Source organism: Rhinatrema bivittatum, chromosome 4 (genome assembly GCF_901001135.1).
Source record: "Rhinatrema bivittatum chromosome 4, aRhiBiv1.1, whole genome shotgun sequence".
Taxonomy (NCBI): domain Eukaryota; kingdom Metazoa; phylum Chordata; class Amphibia; order Gymnophiona; family Rhinatrematidae; genus Rhinatrema; species Rhinatrema bivittatum.
The window spans coordinates 358,779,663-358,804,260 of record NC_042618.1 but is presented as its reverse complement, the minus strand read 5'-3'; the positions used below and the strand labels follow the sequence as shown (position 1 = coordinate 358,804,260).

The window sequence follows — 24,598 nt, the reverse complement described above, 5'->3', positions numbered from 1 at the left end:
GCGCACCCACTTAAAATTGGGTGTACGTGTGCACAGTCAGGCTACTTTATAACATGTACACATATATGTGTGCAAGTTATAAGATAGCCACGTCCCTGGGCACAGGCTGACTGACATATGCCAATGTTCGCCCATGCACTGGTTTAAAAGTTTCTGTCATGTGTGCACATATGGGGTGTGTGTGTGTGTGGGGGGGGGGGGGCAGTGAGTTTGCAGCCAACATTGGGTCTTGTGTGAGATTTTACTGTTAGTCTTCACTAACTACACTCTTGAGTTGAAGCTGTTTTAGAGTCATACAGTAGGTTAACTTACATGGAGTCACGTCATCTTAGTTAATCTATTTGATTTTAATATTAATAAGCTGCTTTTCATGTACTTGCATGATAGAACTCAATATATTTATTTTGACTCATGTTAATGCAGACTAATGTGCTGAAGTGTGTAAAATAATGCATGCATTAATGCATATTTAATGTGCATTAGCCCGCTTTAGTAATAGACCCCTAAGTAACATTTCAATGTTGCTGACCTGAAACATTTTCATTGATGCTGGTCATGTCTAAAGAAGCAGGTATAAAGCCCTTAATTGGAGAAATTACTTACCTGATAATTTTGTTTTCCTTAGTGTAGACAGATGGGACTCAGGACCAGTGGGTCCAGCAGATGGGAGTATATATAACCCTGCAGTGACCCCAGCCTGCCAGTATTCTCTTCAAAAACAACTGTGGAGAGACTAGCAAAAAACTTGATTTGAAAACATGATTAAAAACAGATAACCAACCATAAAACTGAACTCACATTAAGAGTCTAGATACCCTGAGCTAGGGACTGGATGAATACTTACCAGTAATCCCTTGGGACCCAGAGCCCCACAGGACGACTACTGACACACTCATGTGAAGCCGAGGGCGGGAAGCTGAGTCCATCTGTCTACACTAAGGAAAACAAAATTATCAGGTAAATCATTTCTCCATTTCCTAGCATGTAGACAGATGGACTCAGGACCAGTGGGATGTACTAAAGCTACTCCACAACAGGGTGGGAGGCTGCCCGCGGTCCAGTCAACATTGCATGTGCAAAGGCTGCATCCTCCCGGGCCTGCACATCCAGATAAGACCTGGAAAAAATGTGTAAGGAGTACCATGTCGCAGCTCAGCAGATATCAACGGGAGACAAAGTAACCTCTGCCATTGATACTGCCTGAGCTCTAGTGGGAATGAACCCTAACCTGAGTAGGCAACGGCTTTCCAGCATCCACATATGTGGCTGTGAGCACCTCCTTAATCCAACAAGCTATGGCAGCCCACGAAGCCGGAGCACCCTGCTTACTCTCACCATGGAGAATAAACAGGCAATCTATCTTTCAAAAAAGACTCAGATCTCCAGATACTGCACGACAAGATGCTTAACATCCAAGAGTGCAAAAGGCGAAACTCCTCCGCACCCCTAACCTTATATAGGGATGACAAGGAGATGGACTGACTCAAATGAAAGTCCACGACTACCTTGGCAAGAAGGATGGAACAGTACACAGCTGTAATGCCCCCAGAGTCACCCAAAGGAACGGCTCCCGGCAAGACAAGGCCTGCAGCTCAGAAATCCGATGCGCAGAACATAAGGTCAACAGGAACAGAGTCTTCAAAGTCAGCAAGGAAAGGCTACACAGTGGTTGGAATGTAGGGCCCACCAAAATGTCCAGCACCAATTAAGACTCCACAATGGAGCCAGTAACCTCAAGGGGGCCTAAGATGCTTCTCTCCCTTTAAAAAAGGGTCACATCAGGATGAGACAACAAGGAAACACCATTCACCAGGCCTCTGAAACAAGCAAGAGCTGCAACCTGCACCTTCAAGGAATTAAGGGCCAAGGCTTTATTCAATCCATCCTGCAAAAAATCCAGATTGAGAGGGATCTTCATTGAACGAGGAAGAACACCCCGCGCTCCTCAAACCAGGCCTCAAAAACTCTCCAAATCCACACATAAGCCAAGGGAGTGGAGAACTTGTGAGCGTGGAGTAAAGTGGCAATCACTGCAGAGGAATAACCATACTTTAACAGGCGAGCCCTCTCAAGGGCCAAACCGTAATACAGAACAGAGTCGGATCCTCGTGAAGAAATGGTCCCTGATGAAGCAGATCCATGTGCGGTGGAAGATGAAAGGGGGGTCTCCACCAGGAGTCATCGCAAATCCACATACCACGGACACCTGGGCCAGTCCAATGCTACCAGGAGTACTAGGCCCCTGTGGCTTTCGATCTTGGGAATTATCCTGCCCAGCAAGGGTCACGGAGGAAAGGCAAAAAGCAATCTGTCTTTCAGCCAGACTTGTACGAGAGTGGCTATTCCCAGGGACTATGGATCTCTTCTGTGACTGTAGAAGCGAGGAATTTTCACATTTTGTGAAATCGCCAGCAAGTCTAGAAACGGAAGGCCCCAGTGATCCACAATCAGCTGAAACTCCTTGGCTGACAACACCCACTCTTCTTCTGGGTCCAGACCCTCCTTGCTGAGAAAATCCACTCTTACATTGTCTTTTCCTGCAATGAGAGGCCGAGATTATCTGCAGATGACCTTCTGCACATTCCATCAGCTGGTCTATTTCCTGCGACACTTGCTGACTCTTAGTTCCTCTCTTGCGATTGATATAGGCCACCATTGTCGCGTTGTCCAACATCACGTGAACCACTTGATTCCACAGCCTGTGGATGAACGGCAAGCATGCCAGCCATACCGCCCAGGACTCCAGGTGATTGATTCTCCAGCATAACTCTTCGGCATTCCAGTGCTCCAGACAGTGAGCCCCCCTCCCCCCCCAAACTGTGGAGATTCGCATCTGTCATTAGTACCAACCAGGCTGGAGAAGACAAGGGAACTCCCTTTCTCAGATGATCCTCTGGCACCACCACTGGAGGTGGGAGCATATTTCCATCGGCAAGTGGAGCCAAACCACTTAATCCTGAGACTGTGGGTTCCAACGAGATAGAGGGTGCTGAAGAGGACGCCTATGCGCCCTTGCCCACGGCACCACTTCCAGGGTAGCTGCCATCAAGCCGAATATACCTGTAGGACTGCACCACTGGGTGTATGGTGTTCATCAATGGATGCACTTGAGACAACAATCTCTGGATCTGCTGACACGTTTCGAACCGGACCCCCAGATACTCCAATGATTGGGATGGTTGAAGATTGCCCTTAGTCCGGTTCACCACCCAACCGAGCTCCTGCAATAAGGAGATCACCTTGTGTGTCACTGGGCGGCTCTCTTCCTGAGTTTTGGCTTCATTCAGCCAGTTGTCCAAAAATGGGTGCATCAGGATTCCTTCTTTTTGCAAGGCCGCCACCACCACCAGCACCATAATCTTGGAAAATGTTCTGGGAGCGGTGGCTAGACCAAAAGGCAGTGCCTGTAACTGATGGCACCCCAACACGGCAAAGCGTAGAATGCAGTGTTCCAAATGAATAGGAATATGAGAGCAAGCCTCTGATAGATACAAGGAGGTCAGAAATTCCCCCAACTGCACCGCCATTATTATAGAGCGTAAGGTTTCCATTTGAAAATGAGTCACTTTCAAGTGATGGTTGACCCTCTTCAAATCCAAGAAGGGACAAAAGGAGCCCTCCTTCTGAGAACAAAATAAATGGAATATTGCCCCATACTTTGAGATGTGAGCACAGGAAGCACAGCCCTCAGTCTGAGGAGTCTTTGAAGCATGAACTCCACTGCCTGCTTATTCTGGGGGGAGTGGCAAGGGGACACCATGAACATGTCCCGAGGAATACTGCGAAATTCCAGTGCATACCCTTAGCATATTACCTCCAGGACCCACTGGTCCGATATGATCTTGACCCACCTCCGATAAAAGAGAGACATCCCCTTATTTCCTGTTTCGGAAGGTGGGTTGGCAAACCTTTATTAGAAGCTTGGGAAAGTCTACCACCAGAGCCTGCTCCTCTTGAGCTGCTGGGGGGACGAAAGAACTGAAACCTCTTGGAAGGCTGAGTCTGCTGAAAGGTTGTCCCCTCTGTAGGGATGAAAACACCTGGAACCCCGGAAAAAACCTATCAGACTAAAGGGGCACTGTAACTGTTTCTTATCCTCTGGCAACCGAGGCACCAGAGACTCGCCCCACTTACTGCCCAGTTTCTCCATCTTGCTCCCAAACAAGAGCGAGCCTTTAAAGGGCATCTTGGTAAGATTGGCTTTGGAAGCTGTGTCAGCTGACCAATTTCGCAACCAGAGTTGACACCTGACTGCTATCCACTCCTCTAGCCGAGGTCTGGAACAAATCACAGCCTGCATCTGCTAAAAAGGCGCAGCAAGCTCCATAACCGCTCTGGAATTCTCTCCAGACTCATCAACCTCCTAAGAGAGAAGCAGACATGATTTTGCCACTAGGGCGAGGCAATCTGTAAATTCATTGTCACTATCTCAAAGGCTTGCTTAAGAATAGCCTTAATCTTATTATCATGTACATCCTTTAAAGCCACTCCTCCCTCTATGGAGATAGTCGTCCGCTTAGACACGGCACATATCAGAGCATCCACTTTGGGGAAACCGCAAACGCTCTCACAGCCAAATCCAGGGGGTACACGCCTTCTAATGTCCGACCCCTTTTAAAATTTGCCTCTGGGGCATCCCATTCCAAATCAATCAATTCCTGGATGGCATCCATAACCGGGAAACATGAGGCTTTACGTAAGGAAACCAAAATGGGATTCTTCCTCGGCTCTGACATAGCATCTGAACCAAGAACACCCAGCTGTTTCAAGGTCTGGAAAAATCAGGGCCAGCAGTTCATCTCTATGAAAGAACCGCAACATGGTTCGATACGATTCCAGCCCTGGAGGAATTTCCCCATCTTCTAGGGAATCCAGATCAACTTCATCATCAGTGCCTGTCAGAAACATCTGCAGGGAGCCGAGGCAAGTCATGGCACTTAAGCATAGGACTGGAAGAGGGAGGAGACAAGGACTGAGGGTCTGGACAGAAATGGGGGAAGCGGAGGAATGCGCCTGAAGAAAGGCTTGTAAGCCTTGAAAAAATTCCACCCAAGAAAAAGCAACTGGGTCCAGACCAAGCCCAGAAGGAACTGGAGCTGGTCCTACAGAACTGCCCTTGCCAGCAGAGGAGCCAGTCAAGGGAGAACCACGATCTGGCGTCCCCCCCCAGTCAAGACTGTGACCAACCCATCATCAGAATGGGAAGAGCCAAGCTTAGCAAAATTTGAAGACAACTCCCCTGAGCGTCTGAGCAGCACTGACACAGGTTAGAAGCCAGGTCAGGCTGAGAAGCCCTAATAGGACAGGCAACACAAACAGGAAGATGCTTAGGCTTCTTGCATACCAGCACCATCTCTGTGGTAAATGTGCATCTGAACGGCTCATGCTCAAAAATGAAATGCGCCCAAAAACTAAGTGCCTAGAAGAAAGTGCAGAAAGGCGCATGCACAACCAGTGCACCAAGTTAAGCGCGTAAAAAGTGCACACAAAAACTGAATGCATAACGCATGCGTAGAGCCAACACACTGTGCACACAGACAGCGTATAAAGGGCAGAACATGCACAAGAGCGCGCAAAAACGACTGCTGCAGCATACCATGTGGCGAGCAAGAAAAAAAGCCTAACTGCGAGGCCTAGCCCACCGGGGGGGCAGCTCAACCCGCCAGGCTGCCCAGTTCTCCAACCCCAACAGGAAAGGGAATGAACGTCGGCATGGCACACCGAGAACATAGACTGGAGGAACTCCTGAAACCCCTCTCTCTGATTCGGGTAAAACTTGCTCCTTTTTTTTTAAACCATACCTGAGATCAGTGCTTACCGGCTGAGTACAGAGACTGTCTCCAGCTGTGGGGGAAGAGGGCATCTGCCATCACTGCTGCACTTGGCCTCCTGCATCCACTGCTTTTCAGCTGAACTAGCAGCTAAGACCATGATGGGAAACCCAGCTACCAGACCAAGGCACACCTTTGAGGGACCACGGAAATCGCCTCAAGAATTCTCAACTGGGGGAGGGACATTTTAGGTATCACCAGAGAGCGGGCCTTTCTTTTCCTGAATTTAGAATTTCAAATTTCTTTCAAAAAGCTCAAAACAATCCCCATTGGGAGATGCATATCCACCATCAGCTGGAAACAGAGAATACTGGCAGGCTGGGGTCACTGCAGGGTTATATATACTGTGAAGTCAGCTTGCTCCATCTCCATCTGCTGGCAGGGGAGCATAAACGCACTGGTCCTGAGTCCATCTGTCTACACCAGTGGCTCCCAACCCTGTCCTGGGGACCCCCCAGCCATTTGGGTTTTCAGGATATCCCCAATGAATATGCATGAGAGAAAATTTGCATGTCATGGAGGCAGTGCATGCAAATTTTCTCTCATGCATATACATTGGGGATATCCTGAAAACCCGACTGGCTGGGGGGTCCCCAGGACAGGGTTGGGAGCCACTGGTCTAACATGCTGGGAAAATTGGGGCTAAGTATGCTATTTCTCACCATATTTTAGCTGCTTTAAGCATCTGCTACCAAACAGATCTTTGCTACCATGCTGGGACAGGCAAGCAATATTACTGTTCCTTGTTACATCATTTCATTGATCTAATTTTTTTTTTTTAAAGAAGTGTTCTGGTTGTTTTTTTTATACTTATCTAATCTTGAAGGATAAAAGCAATAAAATAAATGGATGTCTTTCAATTCATATAGCACATAGTTCTAATAACTGTATTGGTCCTGGAGATAACTGGATTCTTAACAGGCTGTGATGCTTTCAGATCTGAAGAGACCTCTGTGGTCTCAAGAACTCATGTGAAACATCTTTGTTAAGACAATATAAGATATCACTACCTATAAAGTATTCATTTTTCAGTTCAAATACTTTTTGGTGGCTTTAGAAGAATGCCCAGTGCTTTCCTTAGTTCTGTTCTGTAGGATGTAATGAAAAATTAACAGAAAATCCATGTTTCAAAGAAAACTAGTTTAATTGGGATGAATGATGGACATTAGAACAGGAGCCCTTGCATTGTTACATTGCTTAATGAACACCCAACCAGAAAGATGATACAATTATACCATTTTTTTTTCTTGCACAAAATGGAATTTATTTTGATCTCGCAAAATCAGTGTTGTGATGGTAGAATCTGAAATAAATAGGCTTTGAGAAAAGGACAGAGAATAGCATCGATGAGGTACTCGATCTCTTCTTTTGGGCAAGTTTCTGCATAGATATCTGGGCTTAAGAAAACCGGACATTACTTTATTTGACTCATACAGTATCTTGATGCATCATGTCAACAATGTATTTTAACTGAAGAAGAAGATGCACATTACACATGCATTGGTAGAAAACATCTTCAATATGCAACAGTTCATCTTCAAAGTTGACGTCTTGGAGTTCAGGTTAACAAATTCTTCGCTCATTGTAGTGGGGCCAGATAAAGAATACATGGTGCAATTCACACAAGTCGTCTTTCAGCTTTCTGCAGTTATTGGTAGAACTTGAACATACACAGTCTTAGTGTTCAGAGTTTTCATGGGTGTACCTTCTGTAATTTCTGAAGAGAAACATGGGCAAGAACACAAATTAGCAATATCTGTGGCACAACAAAAACAAGCAAGAAAAATATATTATTGCAAGTATACAACTATTTACCTTTACTGCCAATGAAACTATATTAATAGCCAGACTTATAAGCTATAAGGTTAAAACAATACACAGTGCTATTTCCAGGATTGAGTGGGTGTGTGGTATTGTGATTTTGTGAATTGTGATTTATGTGATTCATATTTTTTTTTTTTTTACTGAATTCTGCTTTGATGTACAAGGGAAAAACAGGTAATCACATTTTAATAAATAAATATAATGGTTTTGATAATTTTCCTTATAGTGTGGTTTATACATTTTTTAATAATGGTGTTTGGTGGCAGTTTACGTACATGAGGCCATTTAAAAGTTGTGCAGAATTCTTAATTGAGTGAACATTTTTTTCAGAAATTCAGATTCCATGCATTTAAAATACAGAAACGATATGAAGACAACTTCATTGCCTCTCAGAATATTTTTTCAGTGCTACTGCTGACTGGCACTGAATACAGAATTTAGGGTGCGCGTGGGATGCTGCCAAGGTAATAGCTGTTGCACTATCCCTTCATACAACACTTCCAGCTAAATATATAATCTAATTTTGTTCCATCCAGTGTATTAAAAAAAGGTAATGTAACTGCTAAAGCAATAATACAGAAAGCATGCTGTTTCTAACTGCTCATGCAATAATTTACTTTGACTACATATAAGAAATCTTACATTGCAATGGCAAATTGATCACTTTCTATGTATGCAGTACATACTTTAATTTACTCTGCCCATAGCATATACTTGAGGCAGTTTTGGAACAATGATGGGTTATGTAAATTTACAACAGTACTAAAAACATATGATAGAAAAAAATCGTGATACGACTATCATCACGGGTGCTTCAATGCACACAAAAATATGGATGCTGCATTCAAACACTGCTCATAACTGAGAGAAGCAACATAATACAATTATCAGTTTGCTCATTCATTACTATATATTTCAAACTGTAAAACTGCTTTGATGCCAAATCTACACATTCTGTAATAAAAACGAAGTTCAGATAAGGCTATGGTTAATTCACTGAGGGGCCTATGTACTAAGGTTTTCTACAATTTTGCTTCTATGCGAAAAATGCATAGTACATAGGGCCCTGATTAATATTTCAGTGTTGCAGGCCTTAAACTTATTTACGCTTGTCAGTCTATATGTCTAAACAAAAAGGTAAAAAAGTCTTTCATACTGGACCAACTATACTATTTTCTATTCAGTACTCTTCAGTTCAGCAGCATTCTACTTTATTAGAATCCTTTAACCCACTAGACAGACATTCTCAGAGGCTATGCTTACCAGTCCTTATACGACCAACAGGGCATTAGTCAACCAGCAAAGATAGTTCATTCTCTCTGTTCCTAGGATGTACCATAACTTTTTTCTATCGGTTTAGGTCAGCACTTCCCAAAACTATCCTGATGACCTAACAAATCAGTGAGGTTTTCAGGATATCCGCAATGAATAAACATGAGATAAATCTGCATATACAGGGTTTCCACTGTAGGCAAATATATGTCATGCATATTCATTGCGGATATCCTGAAAACCCAACTGACTTATTTGGTCACTAGGACAGGTTTGGGAACTCATGATCTAGGCTGCTAGAACAATCACAGCCCCAATAAAGCAGAGCACAGAGCTGCCGTCATATTTTGGCTGCAATAAATCTATGCGGAAAACGGGCACTCAGTGTCGAGCACCCGCTTGACACTGAGAGCAGCGGGCACCCAGGAGAGGTGGCTGTCAGCAGGTTAGGAAAACTGACACTCAGTTTTACAAGCGTCCCTTTTCCTAACCTGTGCACAGCCATGGATTATCCCTTTTCCTAACCTGACCGCGGCACACTTTAAAAAAACAAAAATTAAAAAAAAATTTTTTTGGTCCTTTTGGTTCCTTCACCTTAATATAACCACAATATTAAGTCTGAGGAAGTACAGAAAAGCAGTATTTTCTGCTTTTCTGTACACTTATTTGGGCTGCTCAGAAATTAACGCTTGCTCTGGGCAAGCGTTAATTTCTGAGCATAAAAATGTGTGGGTCGGGCGCACATTTTTTTTGGGATCTGTGGAGATTAACTAATAGCCTCATCAGCATGCATTTGCATGTGATGAGCGCTATTAGTTTCACGGGGGGGGCGCGGTTTAGATGCGTGTTTTGGATGCAGTAATCCCCTTATAGAATAAGGAGTTGTGGACGCGTGTCCAAAACTAGCATTCAAACACGGGTTAAACACTGCACTCATCTGAGCGCACTGTATTGCATCGGCCCCTTAGTGTCTGCTTCCAAGTAGCTCTTTACCTTACTGGTTAAGGTAGTTGGTATCATCCATTGCTACATCTTTTCTTTCTTTATTCTTACTGATTGTAAACATCATGTGAAAGGTAATTACAACAAATTCTATTGTTAGGAAGTAGTATAAACAAAACAGTTTTGGGCTGTCAATCTTAAGGGTTTCAATAAAGTTACAGGAGTATTAGTTTACAGTAGATTTCTTTACTTGCCTTCTAAAAAGCCAAATTAATTTTCACAAAACTAAGCTCCTCAGCACTCCAGAATGCTGCGCATTTCTATTTCACATACAAATAAAGTCATTTTCTACCAATAGGCACCAAATACACAGCTCTGGGGGTTCTATGTAGACCACAGATATGGGTTTATTCCTTAACAGGCCTTTGGGAAGCCTGAACTAGAGCTTAGTTAAAGTAAGTGTCAGGGAAAATGAATTATGAAACACAATGAAGGCTCAGGGATTTAATATAGTAATGGGTATAAGCAAGTCACAAGATCTTCCGGGGAACTAATACATTTTAAAAATCCTTTTAAGCTGGTTTAAAGTATGTTATATATGAATGCAAAACTACAACTAGAAAAAAGCAGAGAAGAAAAATAAAATTGGAAGTTGAATATTGTTTCTTTAGAAAGAAGCTTAAGGCTGTCATTTTTAAGGAACTGTATTTTGAAATGATTTTTATTGTCCAATGTTATGTGCATTTTATGACTGTCAACTGCATTCTGCTCTGATCTTTTTTGGATATATTGGACTATAAACTCTTAAATAAATATCAGGGACTAATACTTGCATTTATTTGTAAGTAGGAGGTTTTTTCTAACTTTAGATTTTTTCATTTGTTCTTGTAATATTTGAAAAAAAACCCCCAAAACAAAAACAAATAGTAATTACTAGCTCCCATCTGGTTCAGTTATAGAACATAAGAGAAGCTGGATATGCCAACGGGTGGTAAAGCAATTTTAATTTAATACAAACATTTTATTTATTCACTGCATATAACTTCCTCGGAATGGAGGAAAAGCACAATATATTGTTTTCACATACAGTTTGCACAGACATGTCAAAGTACAGCAGTTGAGCTAAAAAATATAAATGCTTGCTATATATTCTGCAACTGTGGGTTTACAAACGTATCTGAAAAACTATTGCCAAAGTAAGAGAAGAAGAAAACCTTTTTAAACACACAACCTTGAGTCCAACTGAATCTGTTGTGCTTAAAGGCATACCACAAGGAGTCTACAATAACTTGGCCAAAGTAATGAGATTTAACTGGACATAGCTCCATTCAGTCATTTCAATCATGTGTGTCAGTTCACTCAGGGTCAGAATGAAAGGCTAATGGAAGAGATCAAACTAAAAACAAAAATTAAAAAAAAACAAAACTTGTAAGAAAAAATTCAATCATTCAAGTCTGAAACACAGAACCAAACAAAATGTTCACTCTATCCATTTCCAAAAATTTCTCAAGTCAGTCTTCATGGTCTTCCTTTTGAAGTTGTGAACCTTGCAATCACCTTCCTATCCAAGAAATAAAGATCAAAGCAATTGGAAGTGATACCTTTTTATTGGACTAAATACATTTTTCACCAATCTTTGGGAGCTATGCTCCCTTCATCAAGCCAGCATAAAATAAGCCAAGACCTGGTGAAGGAAGTACAGTTTGCAAAAGCTAGGCAGGAATATATTTTAGACCACTAAAACGGTATCACCTACAACTTATTTGTTGACCTATAATAGCCCAAAAAACGTAGTTATGGAAACCACTAAATAGAAGTTGGAAAGCTAAATTCAATGTCTGGTCATTTGACCAATTTTGATTCTCCTTGCCTCAAAGATTTAAAATTTAAATGTGGGGGGGAAGTTGCAGGAGAGATTTAAGAGCGTCGCTGAGCCCACACCATCGGCAAAATCAACTTACCCCAAGGTGTTGGTCAACTGAGTGGTGAGCCTGCTCCTCTATACCTGCTGACACAATGGGAAGTGACGTCATTATTTGGAGCCCCTCACTCTATATAATCTCGAGTGTTGTGGCGCACAGCCAAAGCCATGCACCAATAGGGCTTATTCCTATGTGCAAATGGGGAGGAAAAGGAAAAGCAAAGTAATAACTTCATCTGCAGCACCTGGGGTGACTTGGTGGGCTGGGCTATGAGCAATTATATTCAGTGACTTGAGGAACAGCCTGTAAGTGACTGATGGGGGCACCTCTGTTTTTTGGGTATCCCTTAGTCTGGCCACTAGCCAGCTACCAGCCGGTACTCCTCCTGAGGGAGAGGTGCGGTATGAGAACATAAACCAACTTGGTCTCATGTCCTACTTGATGGGAGAGGGGAGTAGTGTGGAAGCCGGAGTTTTACCTCTTGCAGCTGTATCCTCAGTACCTGTTGTGGAATCCTCATCTACAAGGGCTCTCATCTACATCTATTTCTCCATCCTCAGTTAAGGTAGGAGATAACCCTGAGCCTTTAAAATGTGATGCCGTTTCGAGAATGTCTGTCAAAATGGATAAGAACTTAACCCAGTTAGTTTTCCAACTTAGTAACTATTCTTCTGATACTAAATCTAAATTGGCAACATACGTATGAGAAATGTTTGGAAAAGCTTGAAGGATAAGTATTTACTTTTAAACCCCAAGTAGCATCCTTACAGAATATTGGAACTGCCTATATAAAGGGCAGCTTGATGCTTCATAACAACTGTATCATATAATATAAAACAACACTTATCAAACGCTACTAGAACGCTGAAAAATGTTCCAAATCAATTTTTTGGTTATATATATATTTTTAGAAGGTAAGGACCTCATATAGTGTTACTGAGAGTACAGAAGTCCGTACTCATATTTTCTCATGGTAATTTCCACTGTACAATTTTTATTGGCATATCATTTTTGCCCTCAAATATTTATAATCATTGGTCCAACCCTCCATTTTTAAATTTTTTTTTGTAAGCAAGCAATATTTCTTAAATTTTTGTATTTGTATTAGCAGTTATTGTTTTGCATGTCATAACAACTGTAAGCATTACCCGTTTGAGAGCTACATTTTTCGATTTTCCATTTACTAGATTGTTATCTTTTAAAATGTCCAAGTAGTATCTTGTTGAGATCTAAGTTATTGATAAGGACAAAATACCTGTGCTGTTTAAAATATATTATCTACCTAGACAGAAGTGTGTCCTATTGGAAGGAAATAAGAGAAAATTCTTCTATTGTAGAAAACCCGGGTTCACGACATTTTTGGAACCTTCCATAGACTGTTTCCACAAAGGCTACCTTATTTGTTTCTTTTTGTGCCGAGCAAGATAGAGATTTAAAAGTGAATTTTAAAAGCCTTGGTGAGTGCCAAAATCAGGAGATATGCATACAAGTCAGGTGAGTGTGTTTTAAGCAGATTTTAAAAGCCGCCCGAGTATCATGTACTTTCCTCTATGCACAAATGAAAAGTTCCAAAAAACGGGGGCAGGGCATTGACCTTCCTGGATTTCCCATTGAAATTAGTGTGCAAATACTTACACACATTGGCATGTGCTGGGGTCCCCTGCTGCGTAACTTTTCCTTCTGCTATGGATGATGTGAAACTTGTAAAACAAAAGGTTCTAGGTAGATCAGCGGGATTTTAAAGGTCAGGGCTAACAAGGGAGAAAGGAGGCTATTAAACTAGGAGTGTTTGGAAGTCCTATCGCTTACCTGGACTGGGAATGGACTGGGAATGAACTGGGAAAACTGGTAATAGCGTCGGTGCACTTTATGAAAATTCCCCCACTTATGTGGTGGAAGTGGCAATCGTGCGCACATATGTTATAAAATGGTTGTGTCTGATGAACATGCGCACATGTGCGCCCATGTCTGTTTAAAAGTTACCATCTTAATTTTCCAAATATATTTACAGAATAAAGATATTTTCTTTTGTGGTCAAAGGATCCAGGGTTTTCCAGATGATTCTTGTGCCTCGCAGGTATGAAGGAAACAGTTTTAGTTATTGAAGCAAAAGATGTTTGCTATAGGAGCCACTTTCTAGCTTAAATTTCCCTGCTAATGCATAATTTCCTTTCAAAATAATTTCATATTTCTGGATACCTTGTATTTGGAAACATTTTAGATAAAAGTAGGGTTACTGATGTGGGGTCTTGGATGCTGTCTGGGAGTTTGCTGGCTAAAGATTTCAGCTCTTGATTTCTTGTAAAGTTATCTTTCATTTTTATATTGCATATTATGTAGAGCCCCCCCTTATATATGTGGACTGGATTTTGACATGTCTATTGATATTTTTCTTCTTTTCTTTTTCTTGTTTTATGGTGACAAGTTAATATTGCTTTTTTTTTTTCAAGTATTAAATAGAGAATTGTAATAAAGAGAAAAAGAAATTTGAATGTGGCACCATAAAATCAGGCCTCTGGTGAATGTTTGTAAAAATTAAGTTGTCAATTGAACTATTTTACATTATTGTTTTCCTCAATTTATTGTGTGATAAATGTTTTAATTTGTAGTCCGCTCTGAATAATAGGATTATTGCATTGAATGAAATATAAAATGTTTAAATACATAAAAATTCTCTTATTCAGTTCATTACAAGACACTACAACATCTTACCTGCTCAGTTTAATAGATGCACGCTAGGAAATCACTTTTTTTTTTAAATGCCTGCAATTACTTTATAGTAAAAGTGCTTTATGATTTAAGATTTCTTTTTCAGGAATTGACTCTTTTACACAGTGCTTTGCTATTGTCTCATGTCAACTCACAGCTTTGTGCTATCTTGTAGGAACTTTTCCTCCAGAAGGTTACTTTAGTGCATTTTCTTCTGAAGGGCTGAATGTAGAAGGAAGGAATGGGCGATGAGAAAAGAAATAAGATCAAACAGAGGTTAGGTGAAATATTTATGATTTGCTTATCTACTACCATTTTTTTTTTTAATTCTGTCACCTGGATTTTGAGGATGATAAATAAAGGACAGATAAATTTATAACAAATTCATAATTGTAACTGGTTGATAATTGTTGTATCTCTACAGTGGTAGTAACAGATGTGAAATTTAAGTCCAATTTTATAACAGCCCACTTATATACCAAGGTTTCCCAGACCTGCTCTGGGAACCCCACAGTCAGCTGGGTTTTCAGGATATCCACGATGAATAAGCATGAGATCTGTTTGCAAATCATGGAGACTCAGTATATGCAAATAAGTATATGCAAACTTCAACCCTAATTTTAACTATAATTTAGAAAGTTTTGTAGAGTAATCAGCCATTTCAGATGACTATCAATCTTAAAATTTTACATGCCATCATGTATTCTGTGATCTGATCCATCATTACATTCTTTTCAGCTGTGAGACAAGAGAGTAGACTTTCATAATAGCAGGCCCTGTTTTGTGAAATGCTTTGCAACTAGCCTTAAAAGCAGAGTCTTCTCTGAAGTCCTTTCTATAAAAGGCTTAAAGGCTTTTTGTTTTTACGAGCATATAGATGCAGCTACAGGCCAAAGCAATCAAGTATGCTCAGCCTAATGCACAGGTTTTTGCATGGTTGGACGTGCGTTCTAGATGCGCTAGATTAGCACCCAATGCAATAAGGAGATTAGCACATCCAAAACGCAGGTCCAAACACATAGCCGATAACCTCATCTACATGGAATTTACATGTGATGAGCGCTATTAGCTATTACCCCCCAATGCAGAAAATCGCTGTGCACCCAATATGCTCTTTTAACATAGCAAATTTAACACCAGCCCTGGAGCTGGCATTAAATCAATCTGTGAGTCAAGGGGTCAAGAGAAATTAAAAAAAAAAAAAAAAAAAAAAAAAGAGTCCTGAGTGGTTCCTACCTTTAATCTTAAACACCTACTGCTTGCAGTGTTTAAGAATAAAAGGTATAACGTAATGGTTTGATGAAAAAAAATTACGGATGCATAATATACATGCAGAATAGCTATGCTCCAGGCCGATTTCGCCCTTGCTATTGTGCATGTATATTCGGCATCCAGAAATAGACCTGAAGCAGGATAAAACAGACGCTCATATCGAGCGACCATTACAACTGTGGGCAATCAGCCATGTCTTCTGGGCGCCCGATGCATTTGAGCACTAGGGATGCATAATTCTTCCCTTGCATGTCCTTTTTAACACATCGGGCGCCCAGGAGACATGGTTGTGTGAACGTTAGGAAAAAAGGCGCTTAATACGATTGCCCGTTTTAACACACATCTCATTGCATCATCCCCTTAGTGAGTTATTCTTTTTGCTCCCTGCTGATATGGTCTTATTTGATGTTTAATTTTATTCTAACTCTACCGGCTGTAATCTGGCATTTGTGGGCATCTGTGTTTTTATGTATTTATAGTTTTAATTGTTTTGTTTTTAAATTTGTATTTACTGTATGTGTTTTATTTTTCTATGTTTACAGTTTTAGGAATGTAGTTTGTAACACACCTAGAATTGTGGATAGGCGGGATATAAATATTAAAAATAAATAAGTCCACTCTGGAAATTAGTGGAACTATGCGTTCCTTAGCACAGCATAGTTCTGCACATTTATGTCTACTAGAGAGCAGATGTAAAAATGTCCATGTGAACATTTAAGCTTGTTCTATCAAAAACCAAAAGAATGCGCATAAATGATTCCCCTGTCCCAACTCTGCTGCAGAAACACCTCACTGCAGTACATGTAACAAATGTGTGAAATTCCATGTGTGTACTTTTACGCTACCATGCCAGTTTAATCTTCAAAAAGTGGATTTACATGTATAAATGCTTTTGAAAATTACCCCATTAACATGATTAGCATATTATTACATATTTATTTATTTCGATTTAGCTCACGGCAAGTTACTTTCAGGCACAGTAAGTACTTTTCCTGTCCCCAGAGGGCTTACAATCTTACAGGGTCATTCATCAAAATGCATTATGGCATTATCGTGGGCGTTAAATTTAGTCAAAGGGAAGGAGTGTGGGCGGGTTTATGAAAATGAGGGGTATTAATGCTGCATTCGATAGCATAACGCACGATATGGCAGGAAACAACTACACCTTTTTTCCTGGTGTTAAGCTGAGCATGAAATGCCCGAAATGCCCGAAATAAAATTCACGATATTTATCATGAATTCCGTTTCGGATAGGGAGAGGAGTGGAGAGAGCCTCTGGGATGGCACACACAGTAGTCGACTATTTATACCACTTATAGGAGGGCCAACTAGTAAATTGAGGTGAGGTTTTGGTAGTGGTCAAGGGTTTTGGGGCCAGTTTTACATGCACAGTGAGACATACCAACAGTACAGTACACATCAGTGAAGATTTGATGTGATTTTGAGCCTGGAAAGGCACACAAATATGAGATATCTACAATGTTCTCGCCCTAGCTTGATGCACTCTCTTACCAAGGCACTGTCAAGCTAGAAAACACTGTAGAAATCTTATCTTTGTGTGACTTTCCTCACTCAAAATCACATCAAATCTTCAATGATGTATACTGTGCTGTCCGTATGTCTCACTGTGCATGTAACATTGTCCCCAAAAACCCTTGACCACCACCAAAACCTCACCTCGAGTTACTACCTGCCCCTCCTATAATGATATAGATAGTGGGACTTATATGAGAGCCTTTTAAAAAGAGTCTCTCTCTCTCTCCCCCCAGCCCAAAAGAAAATGTCAGTCTGGGCACTTCACAGCTTGCAAAGTGAAAATATCGCTGGTGCAATAAATTTGTGCATTGCAATAAAATACCTATGCGAAGCGCTAAAATAGCGCACAGTGCGATAACTCCAAAATTATCTTAACCACGCCCCTTTTCCTTATTGCAGGCATTATCCATGCGAAATGTATAGCATTTTAATGAATGTAGGCCTAAGTTAGTATAGTAAGCATTAATTCTACTGGTTGCATCACCGCAATACCAAATCTAGACAAAATATTTTATGTATTTGGCGCCAAATACCGCCAAATACAGCAAGACTGATTATCACCCAATAAACTGATACAGACTTACCAACCACTGCACGTTCTACTTCTTGTTAAACTTCTTGTTAAACTTCTATCATCCTCTTCTTCTACTCCCAGTTAGAACCATCCTTGTTTTATTGTAACTGCTTTTTCTGCGCACTTGTTATAATTTGTTATATTTTGTAAATGTATACTCATGTTATAGTTAAGTACGTTTATAATTTATTGATCACCCCTTGTTTTATGTAAACCAACATGATACGAACTCCGTGAATGCCGGTATAGAAAAAACTCAAATAAATAAATAAAATAAATAAATAAATAAATGTAAAAGCAATTTTGATTTCCTGCCTGCCTTTCACCAACATTTATAACCCTTAAGCCACCAGTACTCAGGAATGAGTTTAGCTAACTTCATATGTTCCTGGAGTTGCTGATAGGAACTGACTTATTATATTTTTCCTATACAGACATTTTGTTTTTGGCTCAACTTACAACAAATTTACCACTGTAAACCTAAGCAGTACTGTACCTTTAAAAATAAAGTCTGCCACTCAACAGTGCATTGTACAATAGTTTGTATTTGCTAATTTATTTAGGGCTTTTCCAGGGTGCTTTGCCCAGGGCAAATCTCTCCATTATGAGAATTTTTACTATGTTGAAATAACAAAGTTGTCAAGAATAAGTCTTTGTTTTCAACAAGAAGGCTGCAACAGCTCTGGAACTTTAGTCTCAGAAAGTGGATCTGGTTTACTTTTATGTTATGAAATTTGATGTGTTATGAGAATTTTTGTGTTTTTATACCATTTTATTGTTTAAACTTATTGTATACTGTTCTAGGAAAGCGGTTTATAAAAACTGTGAAATAAAAATAAAATAAATACAATCTTGGGTAAAATGATAAAGTAAATGAAAACACCTGGCACTATAATACTGAGCCATTATTGACTCTACTGTATTAGAATGGGCCATGATTGGTGCTATTATATATGTGAAATTAAGCCATGAAACACGCTGTGCTGGGCTGGTATGTGGATACTGCATATAACAAGGCACTGCACCCGGAGCTGGAGGGTGGGCGTGCCAGGCCTAGCACTCACATACTCAGAGGGGCTCCCCTCTTTGTCCAGGCGATGGCCATTCAGTCACAGTGTAGGCGAGCTCACTAACACTGCCGCAACGTCCAGCATCGTCACTGTGGCATGTCATTACGTGACTTCACGAGCATGGGGCATGAGGCTCGCATCAGTCGGGTCATTTGGGGGAGGATCCGGATGGTTTCAGGGAGGATCTCTCCTTGTAGCCCATTTGGGCAATTTGAACCTGAGGGAGGGCAGGGGGAGGACCCAGCAGCACAAGGAGGCTAAACCTGGGACCGCCCTTTTGCTCCTGCTCCCTGCACTATAGCTGCTGCCTCATTGGCTTGGTGAGTTTTTTCTCCCCCGTTAGTTGCCCACATTATAATTAAAAAAAAAAAAAAGTGAACAAACAGGGCCTAGAAGATTATTTTGTAGCTCTTCCCATAACCTTAATGGTAGATTCTCAGGCCTGTTCTTCATCCAGATAACAGGGGGGGGGGGGGGGGGGGTGGCACCGCCACTCACTGAGGAGTCAGGAAGTGTGCAGAACCTGGCAACCTTTGGAAAAGGCGAAGGACAGGGTGGGTGCAGAGGTCGCCAGGGAGAAGGTAGGATTTGGCCCTATGTACCAGGAAACAGTGCAGCTCTGGGGATAACACATCCAGACAATGGATGGTGGTAATTCTGGAAGTCGGTTTGTGAGTGCAGAGATTTTAGAACATTAAAGGACTGCGTTTAACAGGTGCATAAGAAATGCTGTAGCAAGGAAAACGTGTGCAGTGCGTTGTGAGATGTCAGTAGGTAGAGAATTGAAAGGAATAGTCTTTTTCAAAGTTAATTGCTGGGGACAGTGGGATATCTGGATATCGCTGGTATTGAATTGTTGGATGAAGTATTCCCCGGAAGCAGCCCAAGTGGGTGGAATAAGGGACCTGGTCTGTGGCATTAAAGCTAAGTGTCTAACGGATGTGCAAGGAACGACATAAGAAACTAATTAAATAGCATATTGTGAAGTGTTAGTTTGAGAAGTGAAAGGATTAGTCCTTTTCAACTTTAGTCACTGGGGTCAGTGGGATGTTTGTATATTTTTGGTGATGAATTGTTGGGTGAAGTATTCTCCTGAAGAAGCCCAAGTGGGTGAAACAAGAGACCTGGTTGGGAAATTTTGGATGATTTTATATTAGGCCTATTTTAGTATGAATAAGTATGTGAGGGTATGATTGATAAATAACGTGTGGTTTGGTGGGTGAAGTGATATATTAAATTTGTGTTTTGAAATAGATATATTCGATAGTGTGCACCTAATGAATATGCCAGATTTACTGTTGTATGTACCATATGACTATTTTATAGTCTTATATTTTTGTAAAGATTTTCATTATATAGATTAAAACTTTGTAATAAAAAATTCCTTGTAAGATATGTAAGAACATAAGAACTTGCCATGTTGGGTCAGACCAAGTGTCCATCAAGCCCAGCATCCTGTTTCCAACAGAGGCCAAACCAGGCCACAAGAACCTGGCAATTACCCAAACACCAAGAAGATCCCATGCTACTGATGCAATTAATAGCAGTGGCTATTCCCTAAGTAAACTTGATTTACCCCCTGTTTTTTATGGTATTGTAGAAATGTACATTTCTGGTACTCAAACATTCATTGCATCAGGTGCACAGACATCTAAAATTGTGAGTTCCTAACAAGTGTATTGTTTACAATGCATGTTTACCAAAAGAAAAGGAATCACCCATGAGTTTTTAAGGTGCCCTTTAGCTCATCATCATGCTCCGCTCAACTTACTCTCTCTATACTTTTTAAAATTTTTTGTTTTAGCCCCAAATAACTACATCTTATATTAATCTCTCTAAACCCCATCCTACAAGGGGCACATTTATTGCAGCACAGAAGACCAATTTTTTATATTTCTCATTTGCCCTTGATTGGGAGAAAATTACTCACGCCACCACCAGAGCTGGAATTAGTTTTCCCACGTAAAAAAATGTGCATTGGGCACACTTATCTGCATCGGGTAGTAATAGCTAATGTCTTCATTTATATGGGATTTAAATGTGAATAGTGTGGCCATTGCCCACACATTCAGCCTCCTAGATTCCCTGTATAGATTTGCCAGACAGAACCAGCTACAAGAATGTGCTTCTGCTAGGATTTCTAGTTGACTATAAAACTGCAGCCTTCCAGACAGACCCAGCTGCTAGTTTGATTCTGCTATCATAGTATGATATAAATAGCTACCATTACTAATGAGCTTCCCAAAACTCTTGCATAACCTGCCAGACAGACTCAGCTAAAACAGCATATGCCTTTCTGCTAGGACTTCTAGCTGGTACAGAACAAGCAACCTGCCAGATAAACCCAACTGCCGTTCAACTCTACCTGTCAAGACAACCATCAACATGGATAAACATTCATTGTGCACATTCTGAAAAAGAGAACTGTCTCCTTTTTATCTTATAAATACTGTGATGTGTTTCTATTTCTTGGGGTGGGCAGACATTCCTGAACAAAATAATTGTCCACACCTGGCATACAATATACTGTGAAAGAACTGAGCCTCTAGAGTTAGCAAGTAGAGTACTCATGATTCTGGTCATCTGAAACCTGTGCTAGCACCATGAGATCTCCAGTTGTGTGGAAAAGTTTAGGCACTCCTGGTCAAATTATGTATCTAATGAATCTCTTATTGAACTGACACTGATACAATCTCTACATGATACAAAGTTAAACATGGAAAACCCAAAAAGAAAACAAAAAATCTTCAGTTTACTCAAATGATCACAAACAAGAATGAAGATTAATTGTCAAAGCACTCTTTGTCTAGGTGTTTGCATAATACGTGAAGACTGTAGGCTATATATGCCTGTGGCTCCGAGATGTGGATGTCTGGAAATTGTCAAATAATTTTGTGTCTGCCTTTTTGTTTAAATAAAAAGTTTTAAAAAAAAGAATGAAGAACACACAATGTGGTGTGTCTAATAGTCATAATAATTTTATAACTGTTTTGGGCAAGGTATCATACCAAATTCCAGACCTTGAATGTATCACAGAGAACCATAAAATTTTATCCTTAAGTTCTCACATGTAAGTTGCAATGATATAATCATCTACCATGCCTGAATAATTTTGAAGGTCTTATGAGTCAAGCAACTTTTTGGGCCTTTATTAACCAACATTTAAAAAATGTAGTAATGAGTCATATGGAAGGGTGACCAAACATTTGCATATACCATATTCATTATTTTTATATCAGTAAATAGTGAGTTTGCCTTTAAAACTGTAGAAAGATGTCAGGTTTAACTTTGTGATCACAAACAAGAGTGAAGAAAACATGACGAGGGGTGTCTAATTATCATACCAAACTACAGACCTTGAATATATTACAGGGAACAGTAAAGTTTGATCCTTAAGTTCTCACATGTACAGTGCATTCAGAAAGTATTCGACCCCTTCATTTTTTTCACATTGTTACATTGCAGCCTTATTTTAAAATGGAAAATATGCTCTTTCCCTCCTCAGTCTACACACAATTCCCACAATGACAAAGCACAATCAAGTTTGTAGAAATGTGTGCAAATTAATTTAAAAAAAAAACCCCTGAAATATCACATTTACTTAAGTATCAAGACCCTATACTCAGTATTTTGTTGAACACTTTCTGCAGCCATTACAGCTTCAAGTCTCCTTGGCTATAACACTACAATCTTGGCACACCTGGATTTGGGGATTTTCTCCCATTCTTCTCTGCAGATCCTCTCAAGCTCTATCAGGTTGGATGGGGAACATCAATGCACAGCTATTTTCAGAGGAGCCCATGGTTGTTGAAAGTAGATATGATAATCACAACTTGAGAGATTAGCAGAGTCAGAATATTTGTTCAACTGTTGAACTGTCTTCTGACAAATCAACTCTTTGGGCCTTAACTTTTATAAAAAAAAAAAAAAGTAGTAAGGAATCTATTGGAAGAGTATCAAAACTTTTGCATATCATAATCACTGTTTATTATTTTCAAATCAGTAAATAGTAATGTTACATTGAAAATTGCAGAAAGATGCTGTGTTTAACTTTGTACCATGTAGAGGCTTCTGTTCACTTAGAGATTCATTGAATCATATAATTTCACCAGAGGTTCCTGAACTTTTTCATACAACTATGCAGGTACACATACTGAAAATATATGCTCTGATATACTATAGCTTTATGTAATAAGAACCATGAAGGCTTGACTACAATTTTGTTTTGGTAGCAGACAGACATATTACAAAAAAAAAAAGAAAACCTGCTTTGGAAATGGCTAGATGAAAAAAAACCAAAAACCTCCTCCCTGCATCAGAAGTTGCTACTCAGAGAAAGGATTAAAAAGCATTTAGCCTGCAAGCTACTATAGCTTTAAAACCTCCACATCAAAGACACATGTGCCTCACTGCATATGCCAAACAACTGATCATTTTGGTGAATTTTAAGAGCCCAGCAGCATTGCATGTAAAGCATTTAGCATGGTTTTTCTTTTATAAATGGTATATAAAAACTTAAATTATGTATGTGAAAGTTTTATCAAATATAACAATATTAAACTACATTTATATTTTGACATTCATACCTTAGCATGTTTACAATAGGGGTTCTGCCACATTAAATAACACAATACAGCATGACAGATAAATTATCTATTCACTTTCTCTATAACTGTCACAGTAATTTTTATAGACATGCAATGTTTTTGCTTTTTGATTGACAGAGCTTAGTTTAGGAGAGTCAATAAAACGCCTTCAGTTAATAATACATTTTATGTAGTTATAATTTTTCAAGTATTTAAACTCTCCAACAGTAAAGAGGACAAAAAAGGAGACTATTGATAAAGCAAAGTTATTCACCTATAACAGGTGTTCTCCATATACAATAAGACAAATCAAACTGGAAAATCAACCACACAGGTGGGGGTGAAGTCATCCAATGGTGTTGAGATGGATTGCTCTCCCAGAAAGATCAAAAAGGTCCTTCTGAGCATGTGCAGACCTTCCCGTGTGAATCTCTTCAAATCTTTCTTTAGCAAGTTGACTTTCAATTCTAAGGGGGGGAGCCTAGGATTGTGTAACTGATTTGTCCTACTAAGGACAACATCTGTTATAGATAAGCAACTTTGCTTTTCCATAGACAAACAGGACAGATATCAGCCACACACGTGAAGCTGAAGGTTACATGAAAATTATTACGATCTTAGTTAACAGAAAAATATGCAACCCATGATGTAACAGATTGGAGGGAAGAACTGAAAGCATCAATTAAGCTCTTTAAAGCTGCCTGTCCAAAATGCTTCTTCGTGCAAAGCATTCTCTAGGCAACGAGTAATAAAGTTATGGCTAGAAGAACAGTAGGAGCCTGCATATATCTTCTATGCAGGTTGAGCAAAGGAAACTGCTGTAGTCCTGATTTGATGGGCCTTCACTTTACCTTGGAGATGTGGTCCTGTTTCTTAACAGTAGGAAATGCAATCAGATAAGCCAATTTGAAAGAGCTCTCTAATTGAAGAACCCTGATTGGCTGGGTGGAAGATGACAAATAAGTGTAAAGGCCTGCTATAGGACTTTGCTCTTTCTAAACAGAACAAAGCTCTTCTGCATTCCAATGTATAAAGAGCCCATTCACCCTCATTGGTATGT

General features: G+C 40.1%; 1 protein-coding gene across 2 annotated transcripts in view; it reads right to left on the bottom strand.

Annotated features, from left to right (window-relative positions):
- Window positions 1-6,950: 6,950 nt before the first annotated feature.
- The window catches only part of IARS (isoleucyl-tRNA synthetase), a 600,554-nt gene continuing 582,906 nt past the window's right edge, over window positions 6,951-24,598 (bottom strand). For both annotated transcript variants that reach the window (XM_029600767.1, XM_029600766.1), the window contains exon 34: window positions 6,951-7,548. In XM_029600767.1, the coding sequence (XP_029456627.1) occupies window positions 7,466-7,548 (83 nt within the window). In that variant the 3' untranslated portion in view covers window positions 6,951-7,465. The remainder of the gene's footprint in view (window positions 7,549-24,598) is intronic.